This window comes from Penicillium nucicola, assembly GCF_028828085.1.
Source record: "Penicillium nucicola strain IBT 29836 chromosome Unknown utg000013l, whole genome shotgun sequence".
NCBI lineage: Eukaryota > Fungi > Ascomycota > Eurotiomycetes > Eurotiales > Aspergillaceae > Penicillium > Penicillium nucicola.
Window position 1 is genome coordinate 155345 of NW_026643137.1, and position 14257 is coordinate 169601.

The window sequence follows — 14257 nt, forward strand, 5'->3', positions numbered from 1 at the left end:
TGTGGACTTCTGGGGATTTACCCAGTTCAATATCAGACACCTCACAAAAAATTGCATATCATTCTTTGTCCGCATGTCCTACCAAATTGCCGATTTCGTAGTTTTATTTAGTTAGTCAGTTTTGATATTACATGTGAGGACTGTAATTTCTAGGCTGAGCCATCCTAGATATGGCCCCAAGCGCCTGATATGAAAGGGCCATGAAGCTCTATAGAAGCAAACCGACCTGGGCTGGACAATCTTATTTGAATGTGCAGCATAGTGGCTGGAATTACTGAACGAGATCGGATAGAAGCCCAGTGAAGGCACAGTATTATTGCGTTTGGGAATGATATATAGGCGCCAGGAGCAATTCCGTGTACAGCATTGGAAAGTTTTTACGAGCAAGTCTCTAACACATGGTTATGCATTGATACTATATCTTCGGACTCGGTATCAACTCTGTCTTTCTGGATTGTGCTAAGGCATTATATGAATAGATTCAACCCTTAAAGGCATTTATAAACACTTTGTCCCGTGTTCATATCAACAAGAGCATTGTGAGTGTTAAAATTATTCCGACCCTGTTCCGAGGAGTCCGCTTTGAGATGAGACTTCCTTTTTGGTATTATGGTATTAATCTCACTTTCTTATTTTTGGATTATTAGGTTCCTTTCATATGGAAGATGACTAGCACCATGTCTGTCTTATACACTAATGCGAAACAAAAGTAGTGAACTACCCTCGGTCCTGAGAGAAGCGGCATTGGAATGTCTTGTTGCCAATTCAGAACTTGGAGCAGCCTACACATCTCAAGAGGACCTGCAAGAAGCACAAACGTTGCTGAGACAGGGGAAACCGGTAGCGGGCTACATAGAAGCAGCAATTTCCTACCGCCAAAGCACATTGGCACGGCTGGAAGCAAAATACCAATACTCTCAAGCTTTGAGCCGCCGATGTTGCTCAAGTCTGCACTGTCATGCTGACAGAAGGCTTCATGCGTGGCACCTACACCCATTCATTTCCCACCTCAAAACTCTCAACCTCCAAGAGAAGTTTGAAGAAGCCCATGAGGAGCTTAAGCAATGGATCATGCCTCCTACACGATCTCTTATGGAGCGCCAAGTCATGACCAGCTTTTCGCTTGTTGCCTCCGAGATTGAACGATCCTTGGGGCGATTGAATGTGGCAAAGGAGTATCTCGAGGACTACTACGGCCACACTCTACTCCTTGAAAATGACTTGAATCAATTTCAGATCATTGTGCGCTTATTGATGGTTTTTGTGCTCTGGAGTTCTGAACTGCTTGTAGGGCTGACTTGCTTTCACTGAGGACAGTGGCCGATCTTACCCACGCATGGGATGTTCTCCAGTGATGGAGGGCAAGCTTGTTGATGATTTTCATGGCGTACAAGATCCTAATGAGCTCGGCAGTGTGAACTGACCATTGCTCTATAGGTCCGACCTGAACTTGTATGCTGTCGGTTGTTTCCAGTGCTTCGTCGAGCATGGCAGCTGCGACGCCTAGGTGTTCTTCCCGTCCACCGAGGCGTCCGAGTACACCACGATTTCCGCAGTTGACCGTGCAGTTTCCCTGTCTGTTTCAATCTTGATTTGTGAGAACGCCTCTTTTCGCCATGGTGGTAGCGGAGTTGGGTCAGTCATTTCGGTTTCTGTAGTCTCTCCAAGTTCGTAGTTTTCTGATAGCTGGAACCGAGCGAACGATCCTCGATTGTTGCGTCTTCTCTTGGCCCGAAGTAAGGCGCTCCATATAGGATGTTTTGGGGTTATGTAGTCTCGTGATAGTGGTTTGTGTGCGGTGGTGTAGACGAAGATGTGTTGGCAGTACATGTGCTTCTACATCGAGTGTGGTATGGCCACCGTCCGAAAAGCGGATAGGACGCGGATGAGAGCCGTTCCTTGTATGGTACACAACTGTCGTAGATGGGTCTTGTCTCGGAGTAGATCATGCCAGACGGTTGAGGCATAGTCAACCACTGGTGAGACGCACGCTTCGTGGAGCTGTCGCAGCCCGCCCAGCGCAGTATTGATCTTGGTGGCTCGTTTAACGGCTTGCTGTACATGTTCCTTCCACCATAGTTCGTGGTCGAGAATTACTCCCAAGAGATTGGCGGTCGTAGATGGTTTGATGACATTGTCATTCATGATAAGCTGGCCCTGGCTCTGCTCTTTCCTCTTTCGGGTAATGTCAATAAGTTCGGTCTTTTCCGCAGCGAAGCAGGACTCCGTTCTCTGGGCCCAGGCTTCGATCCGGGTTATGTCCTCTGACTGAATTGTGGCCAGATTCTCTCCGGCACTCCAGCCAACTCGCCAGTGGAAGTAGTCGTCGATGAAGGCGGATACCCCACCGCAAAAACTGGCCGGTTGATCGACCAGATCACAGTTGAAGAATGCAAAGATAACAGAGAGCCTTGCGTGAGCCCGGCATTGTCTAGTGGTGTTACCTCGGTTTGATATATGATAGTCTTCGAACCCAATACTAGCTCGGTGCCTGCAGCTAAATACAGTGTGTGTGCGTAGGCATCATAACACAAATCATCTCGAGCGTTGACGAAGAAAGCCTCATTGTTGCTTTGCGGAGGTTGGGGAAATCTTCAGCTAAACTGTCACATAAGCAGCAGAAAAGCGAGAAATAACGACAAAAAAGAGTAGAGGGCAGCAGGTGGAACCGAACTGCCAAAGGCACTTTACAAAGATAGATCTCCCAGGGCCCAGAGCCACTGGAATTATCAGCATGACTTGGATAGGACAGTCAGTTTGAACCGAATGGTCAGCGAGTACTCTAGCTACTGCGTCGAGCTTCATATTTCTTGAGGTCTGGGCAAAGCCAGCCTGAGTGGTCCGGCGAACAGCATTAGTGAACTAGCTGGTGTTAGGAAAAGCTCTAGCCTCCGATGTTTTTGGCCTACGATAAGATGGTCAATTCGTTGCACGAGTACCAAGCTATGCTTGCCCATTCGATCCTCGCGGAACTAGCGTCGTTGATTTTACGGGCAATTTTGCCTAGATGCCAGTTCCTGAGGGGTGTTCAAAATAATATCGAATCGGCGGAGGCCGAGTGGAAATGTCATGTGGATGAAACCACACGGTAATGGTATCATACGGTATAATACCTGTTTCATGTAACACTCAAATTACAGGTTTTCCAAGTATTGTGGCTTATCTGTTTAAAGGCGGTGGCTGTGCAGGCTGGACATGACCTCTGTAATTACCTTACATCAGTAAATAATGGGTCGCTCTATCGAATACGAACCCAGAACACCACTGACTAAGCTGATTACCGAAAAGGCCAGGCTATCATCAAACGAGTCTGGAGGCGTACCATTTTCTAAGTTCTAATATGCCTTCAGAAATAACCCAAGTATTCAGAAGTAGGTTGTCGCGTCTTGTCCATATACTAAACTTTTTGCTATTCCAGGAGTATTCGTTATTGTAGTGATTCAAAGAAAGTGGGTTATTCATTCTGGGATACAAGACGAAGTCCAGCTGGCTTTCACTTGGCTCGGTTCTCCTTATAGATAGTGGTGCAGAATTAAATTAATTCGATGATGCGGCTTGGGTCCTGATCTGCACCAGCTTCAAATCACAACAGTCTTACCCTGTCAACAGTATCGAAACATAGGCAATATGATAAGATAAGTAGCGGGTACCTTGACAGTCCTAGAGACTGTGATCTGGGTTTTCAGTATGAACTTGGAACGCCGAGGGGCAGCGCGTAGAATACGGCCTTTTGGTTATCTCGTCAAGTCTGAACAGGTTAGCAAACTAGAATGCCGCGTCTTCGCTCCAATATATGAGCTTTTCCTGTTTTCACGACTATCATGACTCGATTGAAGGTTTTCAAGTCCTACGGCACGAAGAACCATGGTCGGATAAGCTGGGGCCAGGGGGCAAAAGGATGCCTATAAGTCAGAGTGGAATGATACAGACTGAAGACTGTCAAGCGAGGCTCTCGATCTTCATGGTATGACTGATTATATATCGTCATATTAGCCACTTGCGTGCTTATGAGTGGCATCTTCAGACTGTCTCTTTCAAGAGAGGTACTCCATTCAGGGCCTTCTGAGTTTCTGAAGTAGTACTCAGGCGCTATATAAATCTCATCTAAATAAGTATTAGTTTAGATCAAGTTTGCGAAATGCTCAGATATCTCATAGCCATTCGTTTATGTCGATGTCTGGCAATGGATGGAGAAGAGCGAGTCATGGATCAAGCTCACTTGCGTGGGAGGGGCTATCGTTGGTCCAGCTCATCGGCGGAAGCACACCATTTGCGTCCGAATAAATGACAAAAAGAGCATGCGCAAGTAAAAAGGGCCTAATCAGGCCGGGGTATCAAGCTAGGATCTTTCTCTCTCAGATCTTTGTGAATATATGCTACTAAATTCAGTCAGCCACATGCCCCCTGCAATTTCTCGCGCCTCCTCTGGTACAAGAGTGAGAGTCACTTGAACCTTCCATTTAGAAATTATCCATAAATAATAAACTCATAGCTCAGGAACATACAAGACACGGTCTTGCAACTCTCACCGAATGGGAAATGGGAGATATCGGATATCGATCAGGTTTTCGGGTTTTGCGGTATCAGACAATCTGCGTAAATCAGTATTTTGTTAGGCTTTTGCTCTGGCTGAGGGGCTTAGAAAAACAGACTCAGGATACTGACAGACACTGAACTTATGAGCAGAGTCAGCAGACTTCATGAGACCTTGAGAAGTGCTTGAAACTTGGGTATTTTCTCTGAAGGATAAATTGGTGTTTCTTTTATATACTTTCACTCTTGGCATTAGCAGTCACAGTTCTCTCGAACTAGCGCTTCAACTCCTAGGATCTACATGCTCTCGCCAATCACATTGTGGTGGCACGAAAGGTCTGAGAGCTCCTAGGAATAGTAACCGATCGTTATTATTTCAGGAGCCTAAAAAACATTCAAAGGTACGGGTGAGGTTATAGTTGGGGTTGCTCCCGGATAAACAAAGAAGATTTCTTTAGCTCAAAAAAAAAAGCGATTTGATCCTTTTTTTTCTGTACAATCCATGTTTGTGAGTAATGACGAGTAAGATATTTCTGAGATGGCCTATAATACATAGTTTTTTCCTAGCAGAATCATCCTATATTTCCTTACAAAACACTTCCTGTTATGAAGAAGCTCGAGAAGGCAACGGTCTTACACTTGTCAAAGGCCGGTAGAGCCTCAAGGTAATAGTACCAAGATGGGAATGTTTATTGTCGCGAGTAGACGTATCTAGACATAAGATATAATCGCGGCGGCTCTCGCATAGCATGTTACCTTTCAGCATTACTAGAAAGGTAGTTAGCTTGAATCCTCAAGGCAAGAGTACTCACGATTCATCATTTCTGATTGTCCTAAAGGCACACAATTGTATAGTTAAGCCTGAACAAGATGGCAGTTGGCTCCGTCGTCAGCTTCAGGTTCGGACCCAGACGAAGGCTGTTTGCAACATAGTAGCCAGCGCTCTTTTTATCTCGCGCGGCTCAGACTCCGCTCAAAGCCCCCAAATGAGTTTCCACTCTCGAAAGAGGAGGATCTGTGCTGATTGTTGCACATATATGATGAAAGATTCGCCATCTACTTTTCCTTCTTCAAAGAACCCATGAATATACTGAAGTAGATATTGTTCACCCTGGGAGCTGGGTTCAGGGCTTATTTCGATAGCCGCCGCAGTACATATTCATGAAGTCTCCATTAATTAACAAGATTTGTCTGTATCCCTGATCTTGTCACTTCTCAAGACCGTGAGCGTGGCACTTGTTTTTCCAAAATGATGGGGCAATTTTATCGGATTGGAAAGTTGGATTATCCTCGATACTTAATCTCGGCACTAATGGGTCTTTTAGACTATGTTTAGATTTTAGCTCTTGAGGTAAGTTGATTAGAATTTTCCGACATGCCGACAACCTCTTACCCCCCCCCCCCCCCCTTGCCTCGTAGGGAATCTCAGCACTCTTTAATAAAAACATCGCTTGACGTATGGTCAGATTCTGCTCAACACAAGGTAGAGAGAGCTGTTCTTCGATTTATTTCTTTTCATGATAAGAAAACACTTGCACATTCAGTTGAGTGGGGCCGGATCCTTGTGAATATGTAGATGCTTCAACATTGAAGACAGTCCCATGTGTCGTCCCGTGCGCCAAGCATGTAAAGTACCTATGTGTCAAGTCTGGGGTGACCGACACGTTTTAGATCGATATCTCGATCTTTACATCTGCCGAGCCTATGCTTTAATATTTAGTCTCTCCTGCTTGAGCACAAAGTGGAACTTCCTGTCAAGGGGATTGGTGGCGGAGGACTTGATTTTATAGTCGCACATTCCAGCTTTTGGCCCAAAAGATATTTCCAAGTCAAAGATTGGCTGCCATGTTTACAAAAGGTCCAAGTACACGATGTCGCCATGCAGGAAGCCACCGTGCAGGAAGCCGCTCTGCAAGAGCCATAAGACGTGGGAGACCTACGACGCGGGAGGCCTACGATGCGGGAAGCTCGAAATACGAAACGCTCACAATGCGGAACGCATGCAGTAAGCAGGGTGGAGAATCGTAAGTTTCGGACCTGAGGACATCATCGATTAGTAGCCGGCCTGGCGCGCGTGCCGCAGCAACAAGACTCGGAAATATAGATTTTCCGTATCCGAGAAGCTCCTTTCTGCCTATCGACGAAGGTACCTCATCGACAACCTGATGATTGGATGACCGCACATTCTTACCATTGACCTCAAAGATGCATTCAGTGGCGGAAGTAACACTACGAGCAGGGCGAGCAACACTACGGCTTTGGCTCAAGAGACTGAACCTTCCTCGGCAGCCACAAGCGTCCTGGCATCGAGACAGACTTCGTGAGGAGCTTCAGGAGCTCCGATTTGCAAAAACACGTTTCTCTCGACTGAGTGAAGCTTCAGACGTCATATTTTCAATTATACGGGCTGAACATGATGGGTTTGCATCTCGCCAGATTTCGTTCCTCTCTGGGTACCAAATTGTCCCAATCTGTATTTACATGGTGGCCAAATTCACCTCGCGGTGGGTTTTTTTCAAAGTTGCTGCTCTCATATGCAAACAAAAACGTTGGAACTCGATACATGAGGTGGTGAACCCGAGCAAGGATGAAAAGGTCGCTTCTGTGGCGTGTCGCCATCAAATGGACCCCGAGATATTCCAGCGAGTCAGTCGTGGCCTCCGACGTGTCTGGCCTCTTCTACCTTGATCACCGCATTGCAGCTCAGGAATATCTATTGCGCTATATACTCCATTGATTTGTATGGCCTGCTGTTGATGCGTGGTACCTTCTGATTGTGGTTCGCTCGCTTTGTTTTAGCTCGCTTTTTCTGACTACTGTATTTTCTCCTTTTCCAGCAACTACCCTGCCTACCAGTCCACGTATGCCCCCAGACCGCTACTTCCTACAGAGGGTCTTGATATAAATCTTACTAGTACAGGGTGTACTCGTCTTCTCCACCGAGAATTCAACTTTCACATTTACTTTGTTTGAAATCCACTTCTACTTTACCAAAACATCAGTCATGCAGCCTCCAACTGTGTCCTGTCTTAATGGGGGGTCTTGAGGCATTCCAGAACTTGAACGAAGATGCCAAAGAAAGGGTTCGCGAGAGTGCCATTGGAAGAGTCAAGCAAGAGAGTTTCCAGAGTGGGAAAAGTGCTTTAGTCACTGGACATGCCATGTTTTGGGCTGAAGAAGAAAGTGCCGGTCAACTGGTGTGCACACCAGCTGATCTAGACACCTACACTCACATTTTATATCTCGATGTGCCGGCTGAGAAAATCGCAGAGTATCGATCAAGTGACCAGAAACGAAGCCGTCCAGCGGTGTCAACTACTCATTTGCTCAAATGGCAGCAAGAGGAGAAAAAACAACTGCGTCATCTTTGCAGGTCTCACGACATCATTTTCACGACCATTACCCAACGCCAGGTATCCATGGGGAAAATTGTACCTCTAATTCGGGATCTAAGAAGCCATACAGACGACTTGAATGACATACTGGCCCAGCAACGCATGGATGACTTCATAATGACCGGATCCGAGCGGCCGGAGACCGTTTTGGTTTTTGACGCCGACAAGACACTAGCACCACAGGATAGTGGTGAATTGTTTTGGGAGCTGGCTTCTCCATCTTTGGTTGAGAAGGACGCGAGATTTCCCTTGAAGACTCTATTTAGCAGCCCTTTGCATTACTCATATACTGCCTTCCGCCAAGCGGCCTTACTCTGCGAAGAAGTCATCGGCGACAATGAAGAATATGACGATCTCTGCGAGAAAGTGGCCTCCATGATCAATGTTCGTTCTGAAATTTTGGATCTTTTGCACCTGGTGTCAGGTCATACCCATGTCCGTGCGCTGGTGTTGACTTGTGGGCTTCGCAGAGTCTGGGAAAAGGTTCTGAAGAGGGAGGGTCTGGCGAAAACAGTCATAATTATTGGCGGGGGGCGCTTGTCCGACGCTCTTGTTATGACACCCGCACTAAAAGCGGCACTCGTGAGACGTTTGCGTGATGTGCACGACTCTTATGTTTGGGCCTTTGGTGACAGTCCACTGGATCTGGAAATGCTCCAAGCGGCCAACCAAGCAATTGTTGTGACGGGCGACAAAAAATTGAGAAGTGGTAGCATGGACGAGGCTTTGACAAAAGCTATCGGAAAAGCCGGGTTTCGGCCGCGCCAGGCTGTGCTCCCGGCAACTGCAACCGCTCGCCTTGATGCGTCTCGGCTGCCTTTAGTACAGCTGACGGATCAATTTTTTGTTGAGTCGATATTTGTCCGACGCCAAAGTCTTCATGTTCTTCATGCTACTGATCGTTCTACGGCCAAATTACTTATGACGCCAATGCGTGATGCAAAAGTTTCTGGGCCATCGCTACGGGATGCACATTCCCTAGTTGGATGGTATCTTGCCACCGAGTTCTGTACGCAGATCCTAGGCGTTGAGACATACCATGTGACACACGTTCAAGGTCACCAAACAGATGGTTACCGGATTCTCAGAGAGAAAGAGACCTTGATTGTGCCTCTGATGCGAGGTGGTGAACCAATGGCATTGGGCGTGAACAGGGCTTTGCCACTTGCCATGTTTATTCATGCAAAAAACCCAAGCGACATTCAGCATGAGCATCTTCAGGATCGAGTGACAATCTTCCTTGTTGACTCGGTGGTCAACACCGGCCAGTCAATTTTGGAGTTCGTGCGACACATTCGACAACTTAATGCTTCTATCCGCATTGTTGTGGTCGCTGGTGTCATCCAGGCTAAATCGGTTTCTACCAGTAGAGTTGCGCAAGAGCTCTCGCGATTCCGGCGTTTATCTTTCGTTGCTCTCCGCCTGTCGGATAATCAGTTCACTGGCAAAGGGAGCACTGATACTGGACATAGACTGTTCAACACCGTGCACCTTGATTAGTTATATGCAAGATCATGATACTATATCGTGATTCCCTTCCTTGGTTTAACTCCGTCGTGGTAAATTTAAAACAAATTGGTAGCTTCTATACTAGCGTATTTCGAAACGATAAGGTCCGCATATGGATTTCAGCATAAGAATTCTATAAATACTCTACGTTAGTCACACAACAATTTTATTACCCGATGCTAAACAATCGATCTGATATCATTACAATTATAGTGATGGAAACTAGTCGAAGCGCTGTTCTCAAAAAATCCCCTCTTCCCTATGGCTGAGGTAGTGTTTCAACATTGACGCGAAGAGTTGCAACCCAGATCGCGCCACAATAGCCTGCTCATTCACACAGCCCCGAAATACTGAGACACACGCCCAGACCATTATGAACGCTTCTCCAGCTTTGCGATAATCCGGTCATTTTTAGTCTTGGCTGATTCAAACCTTCAGACTATGTAGACAGTGTTATGGTTTAGAGGTATGAATTGTATTATCCATTCAGAGGAAGAAGTGTTCGGGATTAATTCCGATGGCTCCGCTTGGTTCCTCATCTGCGTCAGCCTCATATCACAACACAAAGCATCTATCACCCTATTAATACCTCTAGCATATAATAGGCAAGCACTGACTTTAAGTCAACTCGTCGCCTGTCGATCTAGGATAGCATTGGCGGAGCTCGAAAGTCTCCTCCGATGGTATTAATTTGCCTTTGATCCCAGTGATAAGCTCTGCGACGGCAAAAGGCTGACTGTCGCAATCTTCCGAGCGCGCTCGACTTTGATCTTATCCTCCTCGGACAGCTCGTCGGCGTGGGATACATAAGATCATCAGCGGGCACATAAACCGCCTAAACTGAGGTAATGGATTCTTTCGGTGTACTGGTGATACATTCCTGAAGGCACCCTGTCAACTGCCACGGTCGATTGGTAATCAACTGCGCAGAGCAGATACTTCTGATCCTGTCTGTGTGAGGCGGAATATGTCGGTGAATAGAACCACTGTCATCTGTTAGCGAGTAATATAGACTTCAGGCTTCGATACACTGATCGTCTTGACCGTCTTCTCGGAAGTACTCTGCCACTGTAAGTCCCGCCAGAATGACTCTGGCCCGCGTACCGTGGGCTTATTCATCTGGCCAAAGATCAAGTTCACCTTCGACTCTCTCTCCAGATTGATGACCCCAGTTTCTTGCATTTCCTGATACATATCATTCCCCACTCGAGACCGTTCGCCAATCCCATTCCTCCGACATCAAATACATATCCTTGCCAAGCCAGCACCCTTGGTTGAAATTATAAAATTACAGGCGACTATAACTCGCTTGCTATACTTAGACCATGTTTCTATGCAGAAGAAATTTATTTACGAACAAAATACAGTTTCTTATTGTTTCCTAGAAGAAGTGAAGAAATAGCATTGAGTACTGTTATGACTAAACGTGTAAAGATTCCGACATAAAATAGTGTTTTGTCAGCTTCATGTATCATCTGATGCTCCGGAAAAGGATATCTAGCGGATTATGTGCTAGTGCGGATAGTTTGCGGAAATCCGCAACGACAATGAAGATAATGAGAGATAATGGCCAACTATCGTTGTCATCGTTATCTTACGATATGACGGGACTTAATCGTAAATACCCGGCCCGTTCAAAATTACGAGGGGGCGATGAGACCGTAACGGACCATTAATTACATATAAAACATAAGCAAGTCGATATCATAGGTAATCAATCAGCATTTAGCGGTAATTTACTACGTCATGCTCTGATAGAGCTTTATTTTTTTTTTGCCTTCTAGAAGAAATACAACAACATGCATTTTTAAACATGAATCGGAACTCCCCCATCATCCGAATCGGAATCTTTCTCTAGATTCTCGATACTATCAGGCTGACCTAAATTCTCAATAGCTAGTTTTGCAGCACTTTTTACTACCTGTCGCCCCAAAGCCCTGATGCTCAAGTCTTCGTTTTCTGGAAATGGGGCTTGGTTCGAACTTGAGAGCCGGCTCTCAGTAATTCCTGTTCGAGAATCTGGATGCCAGCGACTTGGTGACGATTATTCCAAAACTTGTGCGATAACATCACTTCGTATGTCTTCAGTCATCTTATTTATGATTTGTCGCTGCTGCTTAAAGTCCGGAAGATTCTTTGTGAAAACCTTCACTAAAGGTGGACTCCATTTGATCCACACCTTGCGATGGCACTCAGGCGCGTCCATGCGAGCTGGGTGGTACTTAAAATACATTTCACAGCAAACACAAGAAGGTTTACTGCAAGCAATGTAACGGTCAGCATCCACAAAGTGCAATTTCTTCTTGTGAAAGTGCTCGAGAACCTGCACCTCAGCATGAACCTGTGGCACGCAGCGCTGGTACTGTTCGTTGAGCTTTTCAAGGATGCCGTTTCCCATATTCATGTAGATAAGTTTTCTTTCAATTTCCAGCCGTTCCGGGTCATTCTGCTTGAGCATTCGGTAAAGAATTCCCTCCAGCGTGGTTTGCGAGTCAAATATTGGCTGTGGTACAGAAGGAATTGGTTCAATGTAATCAACTTTGCACGACTCAAGCATATAGTCCAAAGTCTCAGCATCCTCAAAAAGCTGTTGAGGTGCTCGAATATGGGCCGCTAAGCGTCCCAAGTAATGTTTTGCTATGGCAAAAGATGTCATCCTCCCTTGTGGGCCTATTTTTTTCTCCTCATTCTGGGCACTAAATGTCAAAATATCCACAAATTTGGAATGACGGTTTTCGTAGGCAAATTTGCATAGGCTAAAGCTGTCTTTATGAGCCAAGATTGAGTCAAGCCATATGTCTAATGCTATAATCTCCATTAGTAACTTTTTATACTTGCATTCAAGGAGAAGGTACCAACATGGGTCTGTATTCCACTGATTCTGTTTGGAATAGCATGCTTTGACTGCCCGAAATAGACTTTGAGTCTCTTTCTTCACGCGACTGGATGCAAACCGTATGCAGAAGTCCACGAAATCTATCTTATCGCGCTCCGACTCTGTTGGGCCATGCGAGCCAGCGATTTTCAAAGTGCTCAGAGCCGACTCTAGAAACTCAACCACCTTCCGATTGACTGAATTTGAAGCGACCCAAAATTTGTAGTATGTGTCTCTTTCTTCAACCCCGAGTGCAGTGCATGAATTGCCGCCCTTTTCAAAGTCACAAATATATGAGAGGTTCTGCAAGAACTTCCGCCGATGTGCTATCCGCGGATCCATCATAGGAACGGCAGTGTTGTGTTCTCCACGTGCTTGACCTAGGGTCTCCAAGAGGAACAATGGCTCGTAAAATCGTCTGAGTAGCTTTTGATAAGGATTCAGTCCTCGGGACCTAGGGCTGCAGGACTTGATAGGGAGCTGGTGACTGTAGCCGGTGTTCAGAACTTCACAATCAGACAATGGCATATTGAGCGTGAGCGACATAGTTCGTACAGATTGAGGCACACAGAAGATTATTGAAAGCTGTTGAATATCAAAATCTGGCTGAAGTCCAATAGAACGAGGGTTTACTGTAGTAATAATCTGAGATCCGGACGAGGCACATGGCACGAATGGGACTTTACGGAGAAATGCGCCGACAATCAACAAAGTACAAGTGGAGATAAACCCACTGCAAGGCAATGCTGATGCTTCCAATGCGGGAGGCCGTCAGCGTCGGCGGGTCTAGCTAGTCGTCTATGAAATGCTCCACACAATGGGACATGCAGAAACAAACTGCGAGGCGCATAAATGGCTTTGAATAAACTTGTGGTAGAAAATATCATCGGTAAGTTTTTGATTCCGACCGCGCCTCTGGGATTTATGGAAGTAACGGGGTTTTGGCCCGGACCGTGTAAGCTTTCATTATAGCAGTGAGTATGGATTTACCAAGATAATAAAGTAATGTAAACAGTTTACCTCCGGGCGCAACCTGCATAGTGGGAGGTCCCAGCATGTGTATTCCCCGAAGGAGGTGGCTTTTTACTGCACTGAGCTTCAGCCAAACTCCAATACCAATAATAAATTGTTGAGCCAGTCAGACCTTCTTTCTACAAATTCTTCGCATCTCATTAGGCAGAGGATTGCGCTGTGCAGTTTTCAGCTCGTAAAAGGCGCCATGCATTGGAAAATACAGATGATCAATCAACATTTTGCCCCAGCGCAAACTTGTCCCAATGGTCGAGACTAAGAAAAGACCCACAGCATCAGTGGTGAAAGAGTGAATATGTGGAACAACCCAACCGCTTAGGTTCTAGACATTTCAGTTCGTATTCGATTTATATTATCAAGTGGCGATGAATGATGATGAACGTTTTCACGTGCCTATACATTTACACGTGCCTATACAAATTGTAAGCGCATATTGATATCGACCTCCAAGCGATTGCCGGAAATTCTTCTTTCGTCTTCTACTAGGTCTTGAGAATGATGCATGCGGGCATGATCTAGCCAAGCAGACCACCGTTCTTTCCTTATTAATTGGATAATTTTACCGTTCCTTGACTCTTCAGCCTTCATCCGCACTTCAATCAATAAATATGGAAGCCACACTTCCTAACCATAATGAAGATGACGAGGAGTGCAATTTACGTTTTGCCCTCGATATTTGGACCGATCCGGTCTACACTTTGATTTGACCAATCTGAAACAACTTATCTTCCAATGAGCTTCGATGCAGGAGGAACCAAACTTTCTTCCGACGCAACATCATATGTCTTTAAATAGGCAAACGATAACTTTGACTTGATAGATACTGCTTTCTTGGATCACTTGCTACCCAATGAGAACCACGCCGAGAATCGGCCTCTATAGAGTGCTACATCTCGGTTCGTCTTGGACTCAA

At 45.8% G+C, this 14257-nt stretch overlaps 2 protein-coding genes across 2 annotated transcripts; one reads left to right on the forward strand and one right to left on the reverse strand.

The window, feature by feature from the left end:
- Nucleotides 1-7565: 7565 nt before the first annotated feature.
- N7511_011290 (uncharacterized protein) lies at nt 7566-9428 on the forward strand (the record flags this gene model as incomplete). The annotated part of the gene is made up of 1 exon (XM_057133667.1): nt 7566-9428. The coding sequence occupies one exon, from the start codon at nt 7566-7568 to the stop codon at nt 9426-9428; it is 1863 nt and encodes a 620-aa protein (XP_056978624.1).
- Nucleotides 9429-11481: 2053 nt separating this feature from the next.
- On the reverse strand, nt 11482-12840 carry N7511_011291 (nucleic acid/nucleotide deaminase domain-containing protein; the record flags this gene model as incomplete). Its single annotated transcript, XM_057133668.1, has 1 exon — nt 11482-12840. One exon carries the CDS (start codon nt 12838-12840, stop codon nt 11482-11484), a length of 1359 nt encoding a protein of 452 aa, XP_056978625.1.
- Between the last annotated feature and the right edge of the window lie 1417 nt (nt 12841-14257).